The sequence below is a fragment of the Ooceraea biroi genome, chromosome 4, assembly GCF_003672135.1.
Source record: "Ooceraea biroi isolate clonal line C1 chromosome 4, Obir_v5.4, whole genome shotgun sequence".
Lineage (NCBI taxonomy): Eukaryota > Metazoa > Arthropoda > Insecta > Hymenoptera > Formicidae > Ooceraea > Ooceraea biroi.
This window is the reverse complement of record NC_039509.1, coordinates 2,633,859-2,654,141: the sequence shown is the minus strand read 5'-3', so window position 1 is coordinate 2,654,141 and position 20,283 is coordinate 2,633,859. Positions and strand designations below refer to the sequence as shown.

General features: G+C 44.2%; 1 protein-coding gene across 6 annotated transcripts in view; it reads left to right on the top strand.

Annotated features, from left to right (window-relative positions):
- Positions 1-20,283, top strand: part of LOC105286970 — a 242,273-nt gene that overhangs the window by 70,528 nt on the left and 151,462 nt on the right. For all 6 annotated transcript variants that reach the window (XM_011352311.3, XM_011352312.3, XM_020034205.2 and 3 more), the window contains one exon: positions 18,944-19,105. In XM_011352311.3, the coding sequence (XP_011350613.1) occupies positions 18,944-19,105 (162 nt within the window). The remainder of the gene's footprint in view (positions 1-18,943; positions 19,106-20,283) is intronic.

Genomic DNA, 20,283 nt, shown 5'->3' with positions numbered 1-20,283 from the left:
CACAAAATTGTACATAGTTATATGGAAAATGATACGGGACTGTTTTGCTCAACTCAATCCGCTTTTACCACCTCACGAGCGTTGGTACCTGATCTATTACCGGACATCCTGTATAGATAATATATTTCACATAAAAGTTATATTAATCTGATCATCGTGACTGAGAGATATTGGAGCGGAAGATCCGGAAGACGACGCGACGTTCGTACCAGGAATTTGTCTTACAAGATTACGGAACGATTAATCTTATTCGTGGACATCCGGGCCGCGCATCAACTCAACGGACGCACGCGCGCGCGCGCGCAAGAGAGAGAGAGAGAGAGAGAACCGAAAACTCATTAGATGCGCACTGTTAATTTTCGGATCTCGACACATTCTAATCCGCGTGACGTACATCCGCTACGGATTGTCCTTGTCGTACGGATCGTCCAGGTGGGGACGCGACGAAACGTGAATCCATCAAGATGCATAAGCACAATGGCGATAACGATCTCCTTCGGGAATCACGCAACCGTTGGCAAACGGCTTCCTCATCTCTCTCTCTTCCTGTCCTTTGTAACGCATACTTAGGCGAGATCCGACACTCTTGCACAATGCAAAGGCGACGATACACCCCCGCGCCGGTAACAATACACGTTGCACCCGTAGCCAGCGTACGGGATCCGACGCCGCGCCTCGGCGCGAGGAACGACGCCGATGGAGGGACTTGTTCGAAATGGTCGCTTTCCGGAGTTCGAGACGATAAACTGGAATTTCGTACGAGCCAGCCAGTCGAAGCATTCACACTCAGATCGCGTTGCGCCTCGGCGTGCCGCATGTAGGAATTCGCGAGTACCCCCATCGACGTTAGTTAACATTAACTGCACTCGCCACGTTCAATTCCCGTTCGAATTGCGATGCACTTTTGCGGCAAGCATGTAGCTCACCCCTCCCAGCTCGCGTCGGTGTGGTTTTAAAGGTGAAGATGCGCGACGCGAGAACAAATTCCTCCCTCGACTGCAGCTCGACGTAACGGCTAATAGAATTTCAATAGTCAGTCTATTTTGTAAACATTGCATCGGCTTGAGTGTCGAGTCAAATAATCCTTCCTCCAATTGAACCCCGCGAGCTACAGAGTTATTCAGCGTATTTGAACCGTGTGCGATTTACAAATTAAATAAGTCAATCGCAAATTAGCTCACGGTAGCGCAACAAACTCAGTTACTATAACGAAGCCAAGTCGTTGTGGAGATAAATCGCTTACAAAATCGCGATGAAGAAAATTATTTGCTAGCTGCACCGTTGCTTCTTCACCGCAACAAGTACTCGCGTGAGCACTGCTACACTATATATTAGTGATCCGTCGCGAATTGTTAACGAATTGATTAATATACATTATTATAATTAGCTATGTTTGTCCTCATGAACTTTTACCTGAAGTGAAACAAACAGGATTAAAGGGACAACCAGGTTGCGAGAGCAGTAGAGCGGCGACCGCTCACGTATCGAGCGGCGAGTCAATGCTCCTATTATACGATGCTTGCGGGGCGACCGATTCACTTTTCTAAAGCACAGTCGCATAATTGAACACAGCGACGGGAGATCGAGGTTACCGAGACGCGTACGGCAGCTTTCAGAGGACTTTTATCGAAAGCAATCGCGAGCGGAATGCTCTCGCCTGCTTAAGAAGCGCCGTTTTCGCAAGCGAGCGGACGCACCCGTCTCTTGCGTCGTTTATGCATAAAACCGCCCCTCTTAGTGGTTGCATTCTCATGTACGTTATCCAGCAAACGTGATATTGCGACGACGACAACGACGACGCGCGCGCCGAGGGGCTGAAACGACGGAGTAGGTATAAGCTTGTTGGTCTGGCTGTCGCGAAGACGTAATGGGTTCTGTTTGTGGTCCCGTGGCTGAGATAATAAGGAGTGATAGTGGGATTATTAAGGAATGCATCAACACGCGCTGCCTGCCACGTATTATTTCGGGGTTAAGATACCCCGAGGAGCCCGATGCTACCGCTACTTCGTCATCAGAAATTCCAGGACGGTCGGTGACGTGCGGGAATATCAATGGTAACGTCACACCCGTCTTACGTGACGTCTTATAATTAAATGGAACAGTCGTTTATGCGTCATCGTGACACCGTCATGATTCGTGCAATTTAATAAGTTCACGAGGAAGATTTATGGAAGCATTTTCCTGCAGATGCGGTGCTGATAGAAGACGCAGACCGCATCATTACTGATCAAACTGGAATATCGCTGATCCGAATTGTAAGATCGCGCACCTCGAGATGATTGCTACGCGATTCTTGCTCCAAGTATATATTTATTCGAACGAGGGGTAAAAGTGGAAGCCTCACAGGAAATAGCAGTAACGGCGATACGTCAATTAATACAGCGCACAATGTACCTACTTTTAATGAAGTGGGATAATTTCAGGTCATGTAATATCATGACTCGTATAAACTAATTAATTAGCAATTTAATCGTAACGCTATGCGCTCGCGCAAATCACACATAAACATTTGCGCAATGGAATTCATTGTGTAAAAGATGGAGCTTTAACTGCTAAAATAAATTGGTGAAATAACGTGTACCATGTCGCGATTACACCATTAGTTAAAAGTTCGCGAGCGCGAGGTATCGCAAAAAATTCGCACGCTTTCGCAGTAATGTCTTTCATCTGCTTTCATTTTAATAATGGGCGGCCAGACGAAACTGTTCATTTCACTTCTTTATACACAGGAGGAGAGATATCCCGCGGCTTTATCGTTCATCCACCCGTTAGTGAATTCAGTTCTCTGTTCGTTTTTCTCCTAACAGACGTCGACAAAGAGGGACGAACGTGGCAAAAATTTAAATGGGAACAAGAGAATCTCGATGAAATTACATCCAGCCCGAGTTGTGCGAAAACGTCATTCCTGCGCGCAAGGATTTTTCATGTTAAGCGTGAAGTCGAATAAGGCGATTCTGCTAAATGCGATAAAAGTGCAATGCGTGTCACAGCCACGTCACGATCTCATCGTAGTGGACCCGAAGCAGGATCCATGTATTGAATTGATTGTGAATTGCAAGTCACAAACCAATCGCGATTTATTCAAGCCAAACCTGAAGCCGCCGAATATTTTGATTTAAACGAGGCCTCGCGCTGCCGGCGCGCAGTTCCTTCAAGCTGCGCGCGGATCGCGGGAAAACTGCTTATATAAAATCGTATCCCGTAGAGGAAATCGGGCGCAAACTCTCGTAAAAGTTGCAGATAGATGTCTAGCGCTCCTTTTTTAACGAAGCGCAATATTAAATCTCCTTGCCCGGACGAAAACCGGCGCTCCTACGCGTGCATAAACGCTCCCGCGACGAGTTACGGCCGCTGCTCTCAATCCGCGACGGGTATAAAATACGATTATAAGTTTGCGTGTAATTTACATGCGCGATATGAAGAACTCGGGCGCGCCATAAAAGGCAGAGGGAATATCTCGTCGCATAAAATTCCGATGGTACTATCGTAGTTTCTAGTCGCCGCGCGTTTCTAACTCCGCATCTGCATTTATACGTTCTGCCAATTTTGCTTTCGCGCTATCATGTTATAATCTCTAGCAGAAAAGGATTCGTTTCGAATTAAATAAACATTTTCATGTATACCCTTAATAGGGGCTCGAATAAAACAGTCTTCAGCATGCGCAGTATGTTCCATAAATAAACGCAGCGGCGTTGAATCATAAATGTTTGTCACCTATTTATTTATTTTACGATTTTATTTTCACTATTTTAGTCATGAAATGACTACTGATGTTATCGGATATTTTGAGATGACAGTTACGTTTTCCTCTTTTCTCCTCACTTCCTTTATATATGTTACATAAAAAAAAACGTTTATACGTGCTGCAAAGTGTATAGATCACTGTGATGCGCGAAGAATACTCCGGGACTTTTCGATTTAACCAAGATATTGCGAACAGGGAAAAGGGTCCTGTTCTCATAAAACTCACACAATCACATGGCGATTGCGTGCGACACGTGCCATGAATAATATACGATGACTTCTGCGCAGTGCCTCGCAATTAACTTATTCGATTTTTGTATCAAGAAAACTTTATTGCAAAAATTAGAAAGATAAAACAGAGTTTTCTGATTCAACAAATACGTATATATATCTGAACGCTTTACTCAAACGTTATAAACATTTTACCACCCTTGAACCGTTATTTATACCGGCTGGTATTCGCTCCCTTTGCTGATTCGAAAAGATCAGAAACGTGGAGCCCTTGGCAATATCGATTCTTTCTGATCACAGTTGCCATGATTACAATGCCATCTTAAGGAGGATCACGTTTTTCGTTCCTCTCCAAGGAACCACTTGCACCGAAAACGGCACGCCTTTAAACGTAAAAGGACCCGAGGGATTGTGAACGTGAAGGTAACACCTACGTCATACACATGGCCTATCTCGGATCATTGTACATTTTTTAATAATTCATGCCTGAAGAGCAGCAGAAAGGGGCATGTAGGCGACTTCTGATCAGCAAAACTCAACTGTATGTAACTAAAGAGTTGCAGCTGCAGCTGCAGAATACTCTTTTCGCCAATGGGTCGAAGCTGCGCGAACTTGTTTTACTGCGTTTATTTACGGTGCCACGGAATCGACATGTTTTTCCAAAAGCGCCGTGCATTTCCATTTTACACCTCTGTAACTTTACCTCCGCTGCTCCTACTACCGGCTCCTCCTTTTTCTCTGTTTGCTGTACCTTTCTCTGCTTCTGTCCTTTGTCACGTTACGTTACGATGCTTCTCGGAAATTTCTCCCGTCAAAAGAATTTTGATTCTTCGCTGTTTACGTTAACTGTAAATAACGTATGTTTGTTTACGCAATAAACATTAATCATACGGTTCTCGGGATACGAGGTGTTTTTTATCAGGATCGCAATCACGGGATATGAGAAACGTAACATGCACTTCGTGAGAGACTACGTAGCGGAATAAACTTTGCACTGATCTTCGTAAACGGCGAGAAGCATCTTTCGATACGATATAAGACGAAAAGAAATTAACTGCGACCATTAATTTTAATACTCGGCGAAATCTATTTAAAGCGGGAGAGCTCCTGCAGAGGTGAAAATGCGTCTCTGAGATTGGTTCGTTTACTGCCATGGATAACGACCGTAGCGTTTTCATAGCAAGCGCTTTTCGCATTTACGGCGACTCAATTTGACGAATTAAACGTTTTCTTAGCGCGATACGCTAGCAAAAATGGACCTCAATATTAAATATCTTCAGAAAGATATTTACTTTAAGAAGATTTAAGAAGAATATGTCAGAAATGATGTTTGACCGCCACGTCGCTGCTACAAAGGGTCGATCAAATTAAATCGGCGATCATTGCGTTCAAAGTCTTATCCAATGGATAGCCGCGAACAAACGTTTGTTGGAACTTACATTATTGAAGAAGCCCAGCATGCTGGATTTCCACCCCGGAAGAAGCGGGGAGCCGCTTCCATGAGAATACCGTCGAATCTATCTCATTGATTCAATGTGGTGCCCGCCGAATCGATTCGAGCGAATCGCATCGAATGGAGAGACGACCGGGGTCGGTGAATTATTAAAATCGAATTCCTTCGAGTCTTCCGGAGACAGAAAGAGTTCCACACCGCGATGGGCTGATAGGGTGGGTGGGTGGGCGAGGTAGAGCGCGACATTAAGGGACAGGAAGAGTCGGAGAAGAAAAACGAAATCCATTGCGATATTGGCTGGCAATTGACGCGAACTTCGAAGACGTCGCCTTCCGGCCGAAAGTCGAGCTCGCATTCTACTTATTGCTCGCCTTCGTTCACGCCCAAACCGTAAGTCCGTAACTTTGCAGTCTGGCAAAGTAATTAAATGATAAAGCGGCCGATGAAATGCGAATTTCACAGGAACACTAGACGGGAAAAGCGTCTAGAAAATATCTCAAACATTTTACCAGTAACAGTGCTCCAATCTTATTATAATAGTACTCCAATATATCGTTGTATATATTAAAGTTTATTAAATATTACTTAAAAAGCAAATATTACAATATTACTTAATAAGCAAATGATAACTTCCATAATTCGATAACATAACAGAATTTTTTTTATAAACAGAAAATATCGTTTATTCCATATCGATCAGTTTGATGTAACTGTCAGTAAGTTGGCTGAAATTTAATACGTCGCAAAGGCATTCCCAATAGAGCTGGACTGATTACGGCTCCAGTACCCTGTATTTACGTCTTCGTCGAGACCTCGTGAATGGTCCTTGCGGGCATGTGCAATATCGACTTTAGTTGCTCCCACATCGATCAAAGTTGCACATGCTCGGAAACGTACCTCGTAACTGTCGTCTGCATCCTCCACCTGGAATTTCATCGAACGCGCAAACGAAGACTAATCATCATCGCGATATAATGTCGAGCGTTTATTATTCCTTCTCACTTCCTCCGACACACGTCGCCGATTGCGTCGTAATTTACGAGCGCAAAAGAGAGAAGACAACAGTTCCAGCTAAAATGATTCTGCGTCTCGTCATAACGTCGTGCCGGAAATTTGAATTCCGCTCGCATCTCGAACCACGACTGTGCCTCCGTGATTTCGCCGAGCAAATACGGCACACAGGGTGGAAGAATGTTCCGAGAGGGGAGGCATCGGCAAGTGGCATCGCGTCTACAGTTCGTTTCAAGGGTATCTGGTATGCGCCGTAGGCAGCGGGCATAATGCGGGTTCGGCCCACACATAATGGTAATAGTTGGCTCCGATCCCGAGGGTGCTCACCCCTTTCGACCGTGTTCCTCCCTTTCCCTCCCTTTCTATATCTCCTGCTCTCATTCTCCGCATCCTCCTACCCTGCCAATCGCGTCCTGTCGCTGCATGTGCATCCAGTGACACGAGGACGTGAGGACTGCGCCCGTTCTCTAACGAACGGAATCCCAGACTATCGATCTAGCAACGCCGTGTGCAGAGAGTGCGGAGAGTTCGGCTCGGTACTCTGGGTATGGTACGGGATGGCGTGTAGGAAGCTATCCAAATCCCCGGTGAGTACGCCCCGCTTACTTCGGGCGATGTTGATTTCGACTGCCGGGAGCTATCGGAAGTTCTTGGAAATATTCGAGGATAACTAATCCTGGTTCGCAATTTGCTTTCCCGGATCCATCCCCAGACGTCAGGCCTGATGGCAATTGCTAATTCATCCCCGAGAATTGTAGGCTGCGTCGAATTTGCCGGAATCTAGAAGGGGACTTTTCCCCTCAAAAGCGCGGATAGATTTCTCCCTTTGATGTTCGCGCGATCGCGATCTACGTTGCTTTTCTTTACGTTTCTTTAAGGGAGGCATTACCGCGGAAATCGAGAGCTGTCGCGCGAATTAAAAGTTTCGAGATCGCAGCGGCTCATCTCCTTTAAGTCCACCCTCAAAGATTCTCCATGAGACGCGTGCTTTCACGTTGCACGAATAGCGCCCTTGAATCTGAAGACGGGAAACATTTGCGTAGCGCGTCGCGAGTTAAAGCGCTTGGTAAAAGCGATGCCATGTAAATGGGAACTGCTGGGAGGATAAAGTAGCGCAAACAACTCTGTGCTTTACGAAAGTTTTCTTCTTTTTTTACCAACCGCGTTATCCTGTCCCCGTAAAGTTGCGTGTTAAGCTCCGCCACGACTGCATAACGACGATCGCGTACTTACGTTCTTGGATAAGAGTGAGCTTTACCGTTCGCACTTTTAACAGACACGCTGATGAAGAGCAATGGATGTCTCGTTGACACATCACGAAATTGTCAACGTAACATTCACTCCGCGTAATCGTTACCTGAAACGTTCACTTTCCCGCAGTGAGATAATTATCGCATCGTCAAATTGGATATACCTCTCAACGAGCATATTTGTATTCGTCGCGTGACGTTTAACGGACCAACGCGTGCGGATAAAATGCGACGCATATCTAGTTAACGTTGTTTCGATTTTATACGGATTTGTCAATGGCTGAAAGTTTGAATGCGACTCTTCGCGTACCCGCGACTGCGATGTAAATTTCGCTTTTGGGGGCTGCGAGTTTATCCCGATTTACGTGCACTCTGCATTTCTAACTTTGCCAAACACGGAAATATTCCCGCTCGTGAATGCACGATTGTTTCAGCCGACTGGGTATTATTTTAGGACGTCGTCCAAATATCATGATACCCAGTCAAAGTATAAACATCGATTAAACATCTAAAATAATTCACATCTCACGTTACGCGAAGGCGCGGATGTAATGAAAACCATGTATCTCCAAAGCTTCTCCCGATTGGGAATCACGAGCGTGACGATTTAAGATTTTCAACTTCGCCGGAAGTTTGCCGAAGTTTCCGCAAGATGTTTCCGCTGCTGCATTTGCGCCGATAATCAGTTCTTCGGAATCCCGGTGCGCTAAACGATTCATATTCCCATGGCTCACGCGCGGCCGGCTGAAATACGGCGCGCATTGTTGCGCAAACGACCTCCAGTTTTGCGAGCCCACCCCCGGTACGTTCGCTGCCCCCTGAGGGCACGGTTCAGAGTTTTTGCCCGAGTGCATTAGGAACGCGATATTTCAAGCTCCGGACCCAACATTGGCCACTTCCACGCTCGGCACCACGCAGACTCATCCGCGCGCACATGTCTGCTCACCCCTCGCCACACCTTACCACCCTCGGCCAAAACCACCGCCGGCGGTTCTGTCTGGTTGGCTCTGGTTTAAAAACAATCGCTATAACCGCGATTCCCCAGCGGTTTCACCGGCGAAACGACACTGAACCTGAACGCTGACCCGCAAAACGGGGGAGGAACTTCGCCGACTTGAGTGCCTGACATGAATCCTCCTCCCCCTTCGTTCCGCTCCCCAGGGAGAGAAGATTCCGCGTTTAATAGCCTTTCGCGGCGCACGTAGACCCGTTCGTCGCCCTGGTTGTCGCCATATCGAGAAAGACACGTGCTACCGATGCCATTGTTCACGATTTCTTCCTACTTTACGCTACCCCTACGTTTCCCCCATCGATAATCAATGACCACTGGAACGTCGAGAGAACGACGGTGCCATTGAAATGACATATTTCTGTGGATATCCGCGCCTATAAAGACCGGAACCCTCGTCTCATATGCATGCAGGGAGAGTAGGAGCCTCTGACGGGGCGAGACATACATTTTACACTTGTTTTCTACAATTTCGTAATATCGCCTTGTCCCGCACAAAATTTATTTCAACCACCTGTAGCTCATGATAATCGCTATGCAAAATGTATTGCAGTTTTATACTTTTTTCTCCGTACATTTAATGCAATGGTATTATGTCATTATTAAAAGAGATCCTTATCTTTAGCTGACGATTAAATTCTTCAAATCTGATGTCCTCATTGCAATCCGCGTGCGTCCTCATTGTAAAAGTCAATTTATGAAGCAAAAAAAACTCACGATATCGATAATCGACGAACTTAATCTTCTTATGGAAAATCGATTATTTCTATCTCAGAGCTAAGAATACTTGAAATTGATCGACACGAGCGTGGAAAATTTTTAGCAAAGTTATTCTGGAGCGCGCATCCGTATTCGATCGAGCGGACTGCGAGCCCGCGACCGCAACCATTTTCGCAAGTATTTATCGCCGTCTCTTCCGGTCCCGGATGACTCGCCGATATCCGCAAGCGCCGCGGCACGCAGCACGTTTATGAACGTTGCGGTTCGTCGAGTTTCCTGCGCATATTTTATACGCGACGCCGATATTTATACGACGCGTCCCCTTAATTATATCATAAAAACCACATTAACGTAAACGATGTCAGTTTTTCGCATGACCAATAAATATTCATACATTCCACGCGATCTCTCAGAAAACAATTATGACACGTTATTGCCACGTACGACTGTCTCCGGGAGTCCCGGATCTTATTTCAGCACTTGCATTCTCAACGTAACGCAAGTCCGCTATAAATCTCAGCCTAATCGCCACAATTACGTACACCCCACGAACAATAACTATAACCACCAAATAAGCCTCTCGCCTTCCATTTGCGACGGTGACAAACCGGTGTAAGTGTTCGCTTAGCTCGCGTTCGCCAGCCACGAAGAGCCGATAGGGAGCTGCTGATGTTCGGCTTAACGTTTACGGGCGAATTTATGGACGTGGCCGCATCGGCGTGGCCGGTCCTCCGTTCCGGCTTCGGTACTACAAAGCTGTATTTGTATTTATAAGCGGCACCGAGGAGAGCACACGCACTGAGAGAGCAATCCCCCCAAAACGCTTAATACCATGGCTAAGCAGCGAAAATTCCGCCGATACCTCGCCGTTGTGGTGCGTTTTTTTCCTTTTTTCCTTTGCCGGCTACCGTGCGTATCTCGCGATCGTAGTCGAAAACCCGGCTGGCGAAACTATAACACGGTATTGCGAACGCGGCCGTCGGATTATCGCCATACTTATGTGAGGGTCCACTCGAACGCGTGTGTTTCGAAACTTGCTGGAAATGCGCGAGTTAGCGATGCGGAAATGACGAGTATTTAAGAGAGGAAGAGAGAAGGAGGAAAAGCAGGGGAGTATCGTTCCGCCGGAGAACAATGCAGCGTCTGCTGCCGGGCGCAGATTTAATTTCTGCTCGCCCGGGAGTTTTTATTGCGAATCGCGTAAGTACACCAATATAGTTTCGCGTGCTTTTATTATTATCTTGACTTTTTTCTGCTTCCTTTTATGTCGAGCGTATACGGACGTGTTTGAGGTGCTGCTATTACCGTTCTCTCGTCTCCACCGGAAATGGAGTTGGTACACTACTAAAAATATGGAGCTTCACGTTCATTTGCGTTATGCCAATTCGGTGCTCGGGGGTAGCATAAATAAATTGGAACAGCCGCAGGCGGGTGAATTTGTCAACAAACTCGTCGCCCCGGTGAATGGCAAAGTTGAATGAAAACTTCCTGCGGGCCGTAACTTCGGATTAAACGAACCGCGCTCGCGGCGAACAACGAGCCTCGGGGTAACTAAGCCTCAGACTATCAAACTTCTATTGTTTTTGCATATCGGATTCATGCAAATACGCCAAATCCCCTACGCATCCTCCGAGCGCATCTTCCAGGAGGGACGCGACAGACAAGACGCTCCAGAGGGAGGGCAGATTGCCTTTCAATTATCTTCTGTGCCTATCATCGCGCAGAAGAACAAAACTTCGTAGTCTTCTGTCATTTCTGATCTCTTGCAAGCACAAGATCTACCGGATCTTCGACAGTTCCGCGGCGCGTTGCATTCCTGTCGCGATATAACGAAACCTACATGAACAAATACATGGATCTTTGGATTGTAAGCGGCATGCTCGAATTGAAATCGGCTTTGCGTTTCTATGGATGTTCGGCATTAAGCCAAAGCCGATTATGATAACTCGCCTATCCCACTCAGCAATAGCCGTAAAGGGGTTGACTGCTCACCGAAGGAAACCTTGTTTCTCGACGGTCGTAGTCCTAATTGGTCCTTGCACTAATCCTCGTTGACCGCGGTCCATTACTGAACATTCGTGAATCGTTAACGCCAAGAGTTGGAATGACACGATTCGATCAGTACAATCCGTGATGCGACACCTAAAGGGATCACAAACAGACAGAATAAACGGGCAATAGATGTAACCATATAACATCGCGAAGCATGTGCAATAACATTACAAGTCTTCCTTCGTGATGGAAAAAAAAAAATAAAAAGCAATACAAAACGTAGTGGCATATAAAATCTAATAAAAATTAAATATAACGAGATTTAAAGAACGAATGATTACAAAATCCAATCGAGAGTGCAGGTATCTCGATTAATTAATAATCAATAAAGGAGATTCTTTTGAAAGGGAACGATGTGACCTTAAGTTAATCTTATAATGCATTAAAGCTCTTACAATGCTTTCAATCATTTGATTAGTTCTGTTAAATGCGGGAATCAAATTAATGAAACATTGATATTACAATTGCGGAAATAGACCGGAGAAATATTACTGATCATTTTAATATCTAGTAATTATTGTAATAATTACGTAATTCTAACATCAAAGATGATTGTATTTTAATGCTTTTAATTTGTGGATTTAAAAAATTATATATTCTGTAATTCAACGTATTTTTTTCCATTTATTTAGTACCAAACTATTCTCTTTATCGCGGTTTAGCGTTCGATGTGGCGTGTAAACAATAGTTGGAACAGAAAATTTCTGCATTTTTACTCAATTTATCCATTAACTTCGTCAAAATTACTCGAGTATGTGAACGTTACGATTGTCGAGCCGGGAAAATGGGTTTTTACGAAATCCAATACAATGCGTTCATACGTGTGCACGCTGACGTAAACGCATATGCATTGTTCCTCTCTCTTTGTTTGTATACGTATTATACATATTTATAGGGGACAAAGTGATATAAGCGCGGGGATGGCAAGTGCGAAGCCAATTAAAGTGCAAATGCATGGAGATGCGGGTGGAATGCCAAGTAGCATGCTGACCGGGAAACTATAAAACCGAAACTCGACTAATCGACATTCGTCGTACCATATCGACGCACTGGATTTCTTGAAGGAAGGTAGAAATAAGTGAAGAAAAAAAGAAATATAATTTATAATGAATAAAAGTAAAATAATTAATGCAAAAGATAAAAATATATAAATGCAAAAGTACAAAAATGTTACAATATTAAAATATATATATTAATAGCGAGATATTATATAAATAAAATAAATAGGAAACATAATGTGGAAACAATTTAAATATGATTTATCTCACAACACGTTTAGGAACGTTCGTTAGAAAACTGTCGGAGAGATTTTAATTGGAATCAGAGAAAATACAAACGGAGTCGGAAATTAACGCAAAATCGAGACAGAGTAATCAAGCGTGAGTTTGCAAATGAAGCTTAAAACAGTTGCATTGAATTATTTGCATTACGATTTCAGAATATTTTACAGGAAATTCTCACTCGAAAGCCCTCGATCCGAAGCAGCTTAAGCTCTCAATTTAATGTGCTATTTGCGATGCGAAATGGATTGAACTCACTATACAGAAGACAAATTAGCGCTTGATTTTCAACGACGAATAGAAAGCGTTTATTAAAAAGTCAGACTCTGCGCGTGCGGACGTGAAAAGAAACACTGCAGAGCTATGGAATTATGCAGGAACGAGCGGCGCACGGCTGGCGCGGCCTGTTTCAGCCAGATATTAAGGTTAATAAATGAAACATAACAGGATTTCCACACGCCAGTTGCACATGGCGGAAGTTGCAGCGGCACGCTTTTGCCGCACAACGGATTCGAGTGCGCTCGTTGGGAATCGATCAGCAGCGTAAAGTCGTTTCGTATGAAACTGCTAGGAGTTCGCGTTTATTGGAAATCAGATTACCACGTGGTACCGACTGTAAAGTAACAAATTACGTGACACTCGCTATTGTCGAACCACTATCAAACGAAAAGCCGGGCTGATGGTGGCTAAAGTACAGGATGCTCAAAGATATGTCGGTATCCGCAATAAATTCCCCGATCTACTATCGGCGCTCATAATTTATAATTCCGATTTATCGTGCCGCATTAATCCTTTTACGCTCGGTATATTCGATATACTACCACGTTATTTACAACGTGCAAATGCGTGTTTTTAACGTTATCCAGTATTGCTTTCCTCGGCCATGGATTATAATTTAAATCATTTAGCAACGCATGCAACTTTTAATCGAAATGATGAACAGAGAGCAGAATAAACTACCGAAACATTCATGAGATACTTTGCAACAGATAAAAAGTACCAGTTAAGAATTTAATCTATATCCAGGATGCAATCAGACGCATTTTTTAACAATAATGAAATTTTGTAATAAATAAAAGTTTAATTGTAATCATTCTTCCGCGTCATAAGTCTGCTTTGGAACGATTGATCAAGAGCTGAGTGCGAAAACGACAAATATCTAAATCTCGTGTACCGGCGTATGCAATAAATCCGAATGAAATGCTAAAGCTCGTTTTCTCACCTTAAGTCGAGCAGAGTAGAATCGCACCGTGAACGTGACCAAAGGAAAGAGTACGATGGCTTATTCCTTTAAAGTTCGAAACTATAGTATAGGATTACGGTTATAGTGTGCTCTCGAGGAAATCTGTTCGATTTCGTGGAGTAACGACTGTACCAACCATCGCAAGGAAAAAATCATATATTCCACGGTTGTAACGCCTCCGATGTTCTAATACGCTATCGCAGCGAATTGCGTCAGAAATTTGATCACTAAATGAAAGATTAGGTTTATCAAGCGTGTCGCAAAATCGCATATTCGCACATCATGTACTTCAGAAACTGTCGACAAAATTCACGATAATGAAGTGAACGATCGGGGACATTGCCGGGATGCTTTCTTCCAATTACAAATGATGTTCCGTTCAGCGATTAAACGTGATGCAGCAGTGACCATCACGGACTTAAATTTACGCTTTAAATTGCCATCTCGCGAATTATGTAACCGTCACCGGTTTTGGACGGACAGATCCCGTCAAGTAGGAAAGATAATGAACGACCTTTGAGAGACCACAGCCGCCCGGCTATCACTGTTCTGTTCTATTACTATGGTAATACCGTCGGCTTTCGCCTGCCGTGGCCAGCTGTGCGAAAGGGCTCTTCGGGCATGGCAACGCGCGCGTTTAAACGAAAATTATTAGATGCCTCCGATGGCCGACCGCATACGGTAGACTGCGGAGACGGCCATTACGGTGGGTCCGGGTCCGCATACGGTCGAGGCACCCCACGTGGAAGCTGATCGGATCGCTGAAATCGAGCAGCGTCGACTTCATTAGAATTTAACGCCGTGCAAAGTGAGCGCTAAGTGGATCTCTTCGTTCGACTGTCGTCCGCTGCACCTGGAACCACGATTTTCCATGGGTTACCAAAGTGCAGCTGCTCGCGGTATCTCGCAGTTTTGCTTCTCGCTCTCGATTGTCTCTCGACACTCTCGACGATGGCGCGGAAACGATTTTCGGAATGTTCTCTCCTTGGAGAAGGTTGAAAGAATTTTTATTCTTGGAGGAGGTTTAAAAAAAAGTATTAAAAAGTTTCGTGAGAGATTTTAAATTCAGTATGGTAGATGTAAGAGTGCTTCAAAGGTGCTTCACTGTATCTGGAATTATAACAATTTTTCCGCGAAAATATGTTTTTTTAAATCTAAAAATTTCTGAAGAGTAATATCGTGAGAGTAAATCTTTTACATATAAAATGATTTGTGTAAAAAGTATGTTATTGCTACAATAATAAATAAATTATATATATAATAATGTGACATGTGTGTAACTGCATCGCGTCACGTCATAAGTGATTAACGTCATCAATCTATCAATCTATAACAGATGAGTTATTTTGCTGATGATTTCATAATGTAGCAAGTTTATGAGGGACGTTAATATCTGCATCTAACGAGTACATACTATAGACGGACGATATCAAATGATCGCTCGTTACTGGTTATATAGCTTGCTAATCGAAACCGCATCTGTTACAAGATAATTTTACCACCTGCGTAACATGATTTACGTAAATGCAGTATCCTAACCGAACTGTGTATCCTAACCGAATACGTGCGAACTTTATTCAGGAATAATTTTACTGTACATAATGTATTACATGTATTATCATATTTTAAAATTAAAAATTATCTATTGTCATATTTTAAAATTAAAAATAATTTATATATATGAATACAAGATATTTTTAAATATTCGCACGAGTACGTGTTTAATTTTTCGTACTAATAAATACAAGTAAGTAATAAATAATAAATATTTAAAATTAAATCAATGATAAAATCAAAAAATGCAATTGCTCCTTATTTTGAATGGTTCATATAAAAAGCAGAAATCGCAGTATTGCCGAGAAAGTTATCAACAGTAGAATCTCAGAAAATCCAGACGGGAAAAAACGAGGCAGAACAAGAAACAACGGAAAGAAGGACCAGAGAGAGAGCATTGCGAAAACCATCCGAATACGTCTTTGTTTACTCCAACTAGCTCCATCCGCATTTTTATCTTTTCCACAATCCTCCAGCACTTGCTTTCGATTCATCCTTTTGGACGGTTTCTCTTTCTTCATTCTTCGAATATCACCAATCCTTATCCCCTTGGATCGCTTTGCAGTTCTGGTAAGATTCCTTTTATCCCAACGATATTCCCACGCGCCTCTCCTCGCTCCGTCGCTTAAACAAACCCCCGTAAGAGACCGAATCGATAGATTAAGAATACAATTGCAATTCTTTCTTTCTACCTGTCTTTCTTTTCTCCACCTACGTCTTACGTTTCATACCGCGCACCGTAAAATCTCCTCAAATTTATCCTTCTCGCAAGATGCACCTTTCCGGTCGACTGATGTCCGCGACCGGGGAAAATTGTGCGAGCGAGGAACGAAAGTTTTTTTTGAAATATTTCCACCGTTGCGACATCAACGCTCATAGGGACTACCTATAGTGGTGAAGACAAAAGTAGTTGCAGCAACAGCAGCAGCAGCAGCAACGATAGCAGCGGCAATAAAGTTTGCTTTATTTTTACTATCCCTCCGGCCAAGTACCGCTCCGTATTTCCTCGAGATATTGACATATCGGGGGTGCTGGGGCTTCTCCTCTTAACGCCCTTTTTACACTGGCTCGAAATTTATGTCTTCTTCCTCCCTTTTTCGTTTCAGCCGTCTCCTCTACCCTCGGCACCCTCGTCGCCGTTCTACGTCTTCTCTCCACCTCTCTGTCTCTCGTGGTCTCTTCTATCTTCCCTGTCTTCCTTCTTTTTCCCTCCTCTACCCCCTTCTCGCCCGTTATTCGGCGGCGCCTCTTCCACCCTCCCACGCATCCCCTAATTCTCGTTCGTTTCCCGCTCTGTCCCCGCGACTCGCGAACAATCAATCACGCACGCGTATCTCCGCGTTCGCAGAATCAACCGGAAATCTCTATTAGACGCCGGATTGCCGTGGCCTCTCTTTCCTCGGTGTCCTCGATCGATCCTGCCGATCGATCGGAAACCGTGGAATGACGTAGATACGAGCCGTTACCGGCGACGATCTCGCTATCGGGCGTTCTCGCGACGACCGAGAAAGCCATTTGGATGTAAAATCACGGATTAGGAGTCCCCGAAACGAATGGCGTCGAATTTTCCGCGTGGCAGTCGAACCGAGGAAGATGGATAGAAATATGTAATCCACGGGCAAGAAGCCCGTGGCGCATATCCGCTTGTCTAAAATCGGATTACCGCCATTACCGCTATTCCGCGCGGCGGAAACTTTTGACACGCGTCCTCGGGGTCGTCCTTTCTGTCGAAGGAAGAAACGTTCTGTTTTGCGGCGCCGCTACAGCATGCAAGTTGTTCGAACGACGTTCATTCAATCACAAAACGAGGTGCTAAAGACTTTTTATCAAGGATTTTATCGGATTCCGCAGAGTCAACTAACGCGACGTGGCGTTCGCCAACTTTTTGCGTAATCGGGCGAGAAATTTTCTCCCCCCGGACACGCTAAACCGCCGCGCACTGGTTCGACTATCGACAGAGCGCCAGAGGTGCAGGGGAGGTGACCTTTATACTGTATTAATAACCGTATTTTTGGCGGTTCATCGAGCACGTTCGGAAAATCGTCGGACGAGAGACGCGAGCGACAAGAAAAACGTGAAGGCGCGACGAATGCAATCCTGCTCGGTCAGTGAACGCTGAAAAACAATGAACAATCGCTCGACGGGGGATTGTATCTCGTCTACCTCTCTGTTTCCCTCTACCTGTCTCTCGTTTTTCTCTGCGTTTCTATTTATTGCTGCCCCGGGACGTGCGCACAACCGCGTAAGGGCGCGCGCCGAAAAAAAAGGGCGCGACAGCGCGCTATGAAGGGAACATGAGAGACGAGGGAAGCGCGAAACGGCCGCGGACACGATGACGAAAAACGCAATATCGTGCCAGGAATGTTGGGCCAGAAGCAGCACGAGTGGAGCGGCTCAAAATCGTCCGACAAAGCTAGCGGGTCGTTCATCCACGATAGGGGATCTTTTAGTATTTAGCTTCGATTGCTGAAAAGCGCTCGGCCGAGCGCCTCGTTACGAGGGTTCGACTATTCGACGGATGCGAACCGTAGAATCGGTCGACCTCGAAGCCGATCATAGGTAAATTTTATTTGACATCGATGAATGTGTGTCTGGTGACGTCAATTAAACGACTCACTGATGCGACGTCGTATCGGTCCGTCGTACTGAATATTCTGTTATTTACGCATCGTACATCCGGATGCGTGCAACATGCACGGTATTTCTAGGGTCAACAAAGAGCTCGCGTGCGGTTTAATCCTAATGCTATAGGTATTGGAGACATTATTGAGCATACATGATTATTATCTTCGTAACAATATATGCACCGTCAATCAGGATGCGAATTGGATGCAGGGGCACTCAATGTAATTCCGCTGATAATCTCCAAGTAACAAGCGACCCGGGTAAAGTACATTTTATGCGCGATAATATTAGTGGAAAATTCATATTATCGATAATTAAAATTCCTGCGCAAATATCGAATAAAGTATTGGCATTAATAATTGATCCAATTTCGACGATATTATAAAAATTCTGGGTCACAGAAAATATCGCGGAAATTAAACCTCATGTTATTTTTAATTTTTATAGAAATTTTAGCTTTTGCTACATTTATTTTTACAAAAATATGATTAAAAGCGTTATTAATTTTATATTTTGCGGTATTTTAAGGTAAATATTATACGTATTAATGTTCTTCATATCTTTTATAATAATTTATAATAATTTATATCTTTTATATATTATTTGCGCGTCGCGTATTCACGTTCACATTTAGCGCTCAACGTTCCCGCGTGTCACTATGTTTATTTAATATGATACGAGTATTTGATACGCTGCCCGTGTTTAACACAAAACGCATAAATGTTTTCATGAGCGGAGTATCATCTCATAAAACAACGTATCTCATTTCAGGTCAAGTTGATCTCTGGACACAGAGCACCACTGGCTGCGCCTGCAGCTTCAACTCGTCCAGCTACGATTGCGCTTGCTGCGTACCATCAGGTGGATGCAGCTGCGGCGCAGCTTCGCCTGATAGATGTGCTCAGTGTGGCTTGGAGCAACATTGTGCAAACAGTAAGTAACGTCAAAAATCATTTGCACAAACCTTTGACTGTGGCTTTTCCGAAAGTAAGCTCGCTGTGTAATGTTAAGCTGACAAGTTTGTCGTAATATAAATAAATTATATGATACCAGAACATTTGTTTGATAGTTTTAACACTGCAGCTTATTAACATTATCTTTAAGTCACTGTTAAAAAGAGTTAAGCGATTAAAGACATTAATAGTATCCAGCGAGTGATTATCACTGAATCGATAGCAGTCGAAGGATCAAGTATCGTAAAGACAAGTTTTAATGTGCAGCAACATTTCGTTCTTTTAAAGCGAAATGGTGTTGTTTGCACATTGTATCTTAAATAATACAAAACAGCTCTACGTAGCATTTAAATAACATAAAAGAATCGTCGTGTAATTATACTCGATTCAGGCGTTAATTAAAGCAACTGTAACCTAACCTAACCATTATGTAATTATGCATTTTGACGAGAAAAAGTATGTCTGACTTGATTTTAATGTGCACGCGAGCGTGACATAAACATGAAATTTGTTACTCTGACGGTCAACGTAAACGGAATTCATTCCGCGCGCGGTGTCCGCCGGCGATCAACTCTGACTAATGTGTTTGCCACCAGGTCCTACGGAAAATATAATTACGTCGTGTCGAGAAGACACGGGCAATCTCTTTGAGTCTGTCCCGACAGGTAGAAACAAGATTCGCGCCATTAAGCCACTTGCCTCGTGCTGCTTCTCGCTTTGCAGCCGCGCCGTGTCGTGCGAACAAGTGGAAATTAAAGCGCACGCGGCCGAGATCTTTAGAAACGGCTCGCACGCGCGTGGGACGGCGCGGAAACGCGGGAGATGCGATTCAAAGAGCGAACGGGGGAGAGAAAGGGAATAGAGAAGGGAAAACGAACGTGTATAAGGGGATGAACGCTCGGCAATGCTCAAAAGATGCGCCGAGATATCTCGATGAAAAGGGGAGGTGTGGTTTCGGCCGAATGTTTGCGGCTCGGCTTTGTGCGAGCGGATAAATCGTATCGGGGAAATTACTCTCGTGTGTTGTCCGAGCTTTCTTTCTTGTAACTAATTACTCTTGACGAAGTTCTTATGCTCCATCCATCTAACCTTTCTTTGCGCTAATTACTTGGGGCGATATTGCCTTCGTGTTTCATCCATCAAATCCTTCTTTCCTCG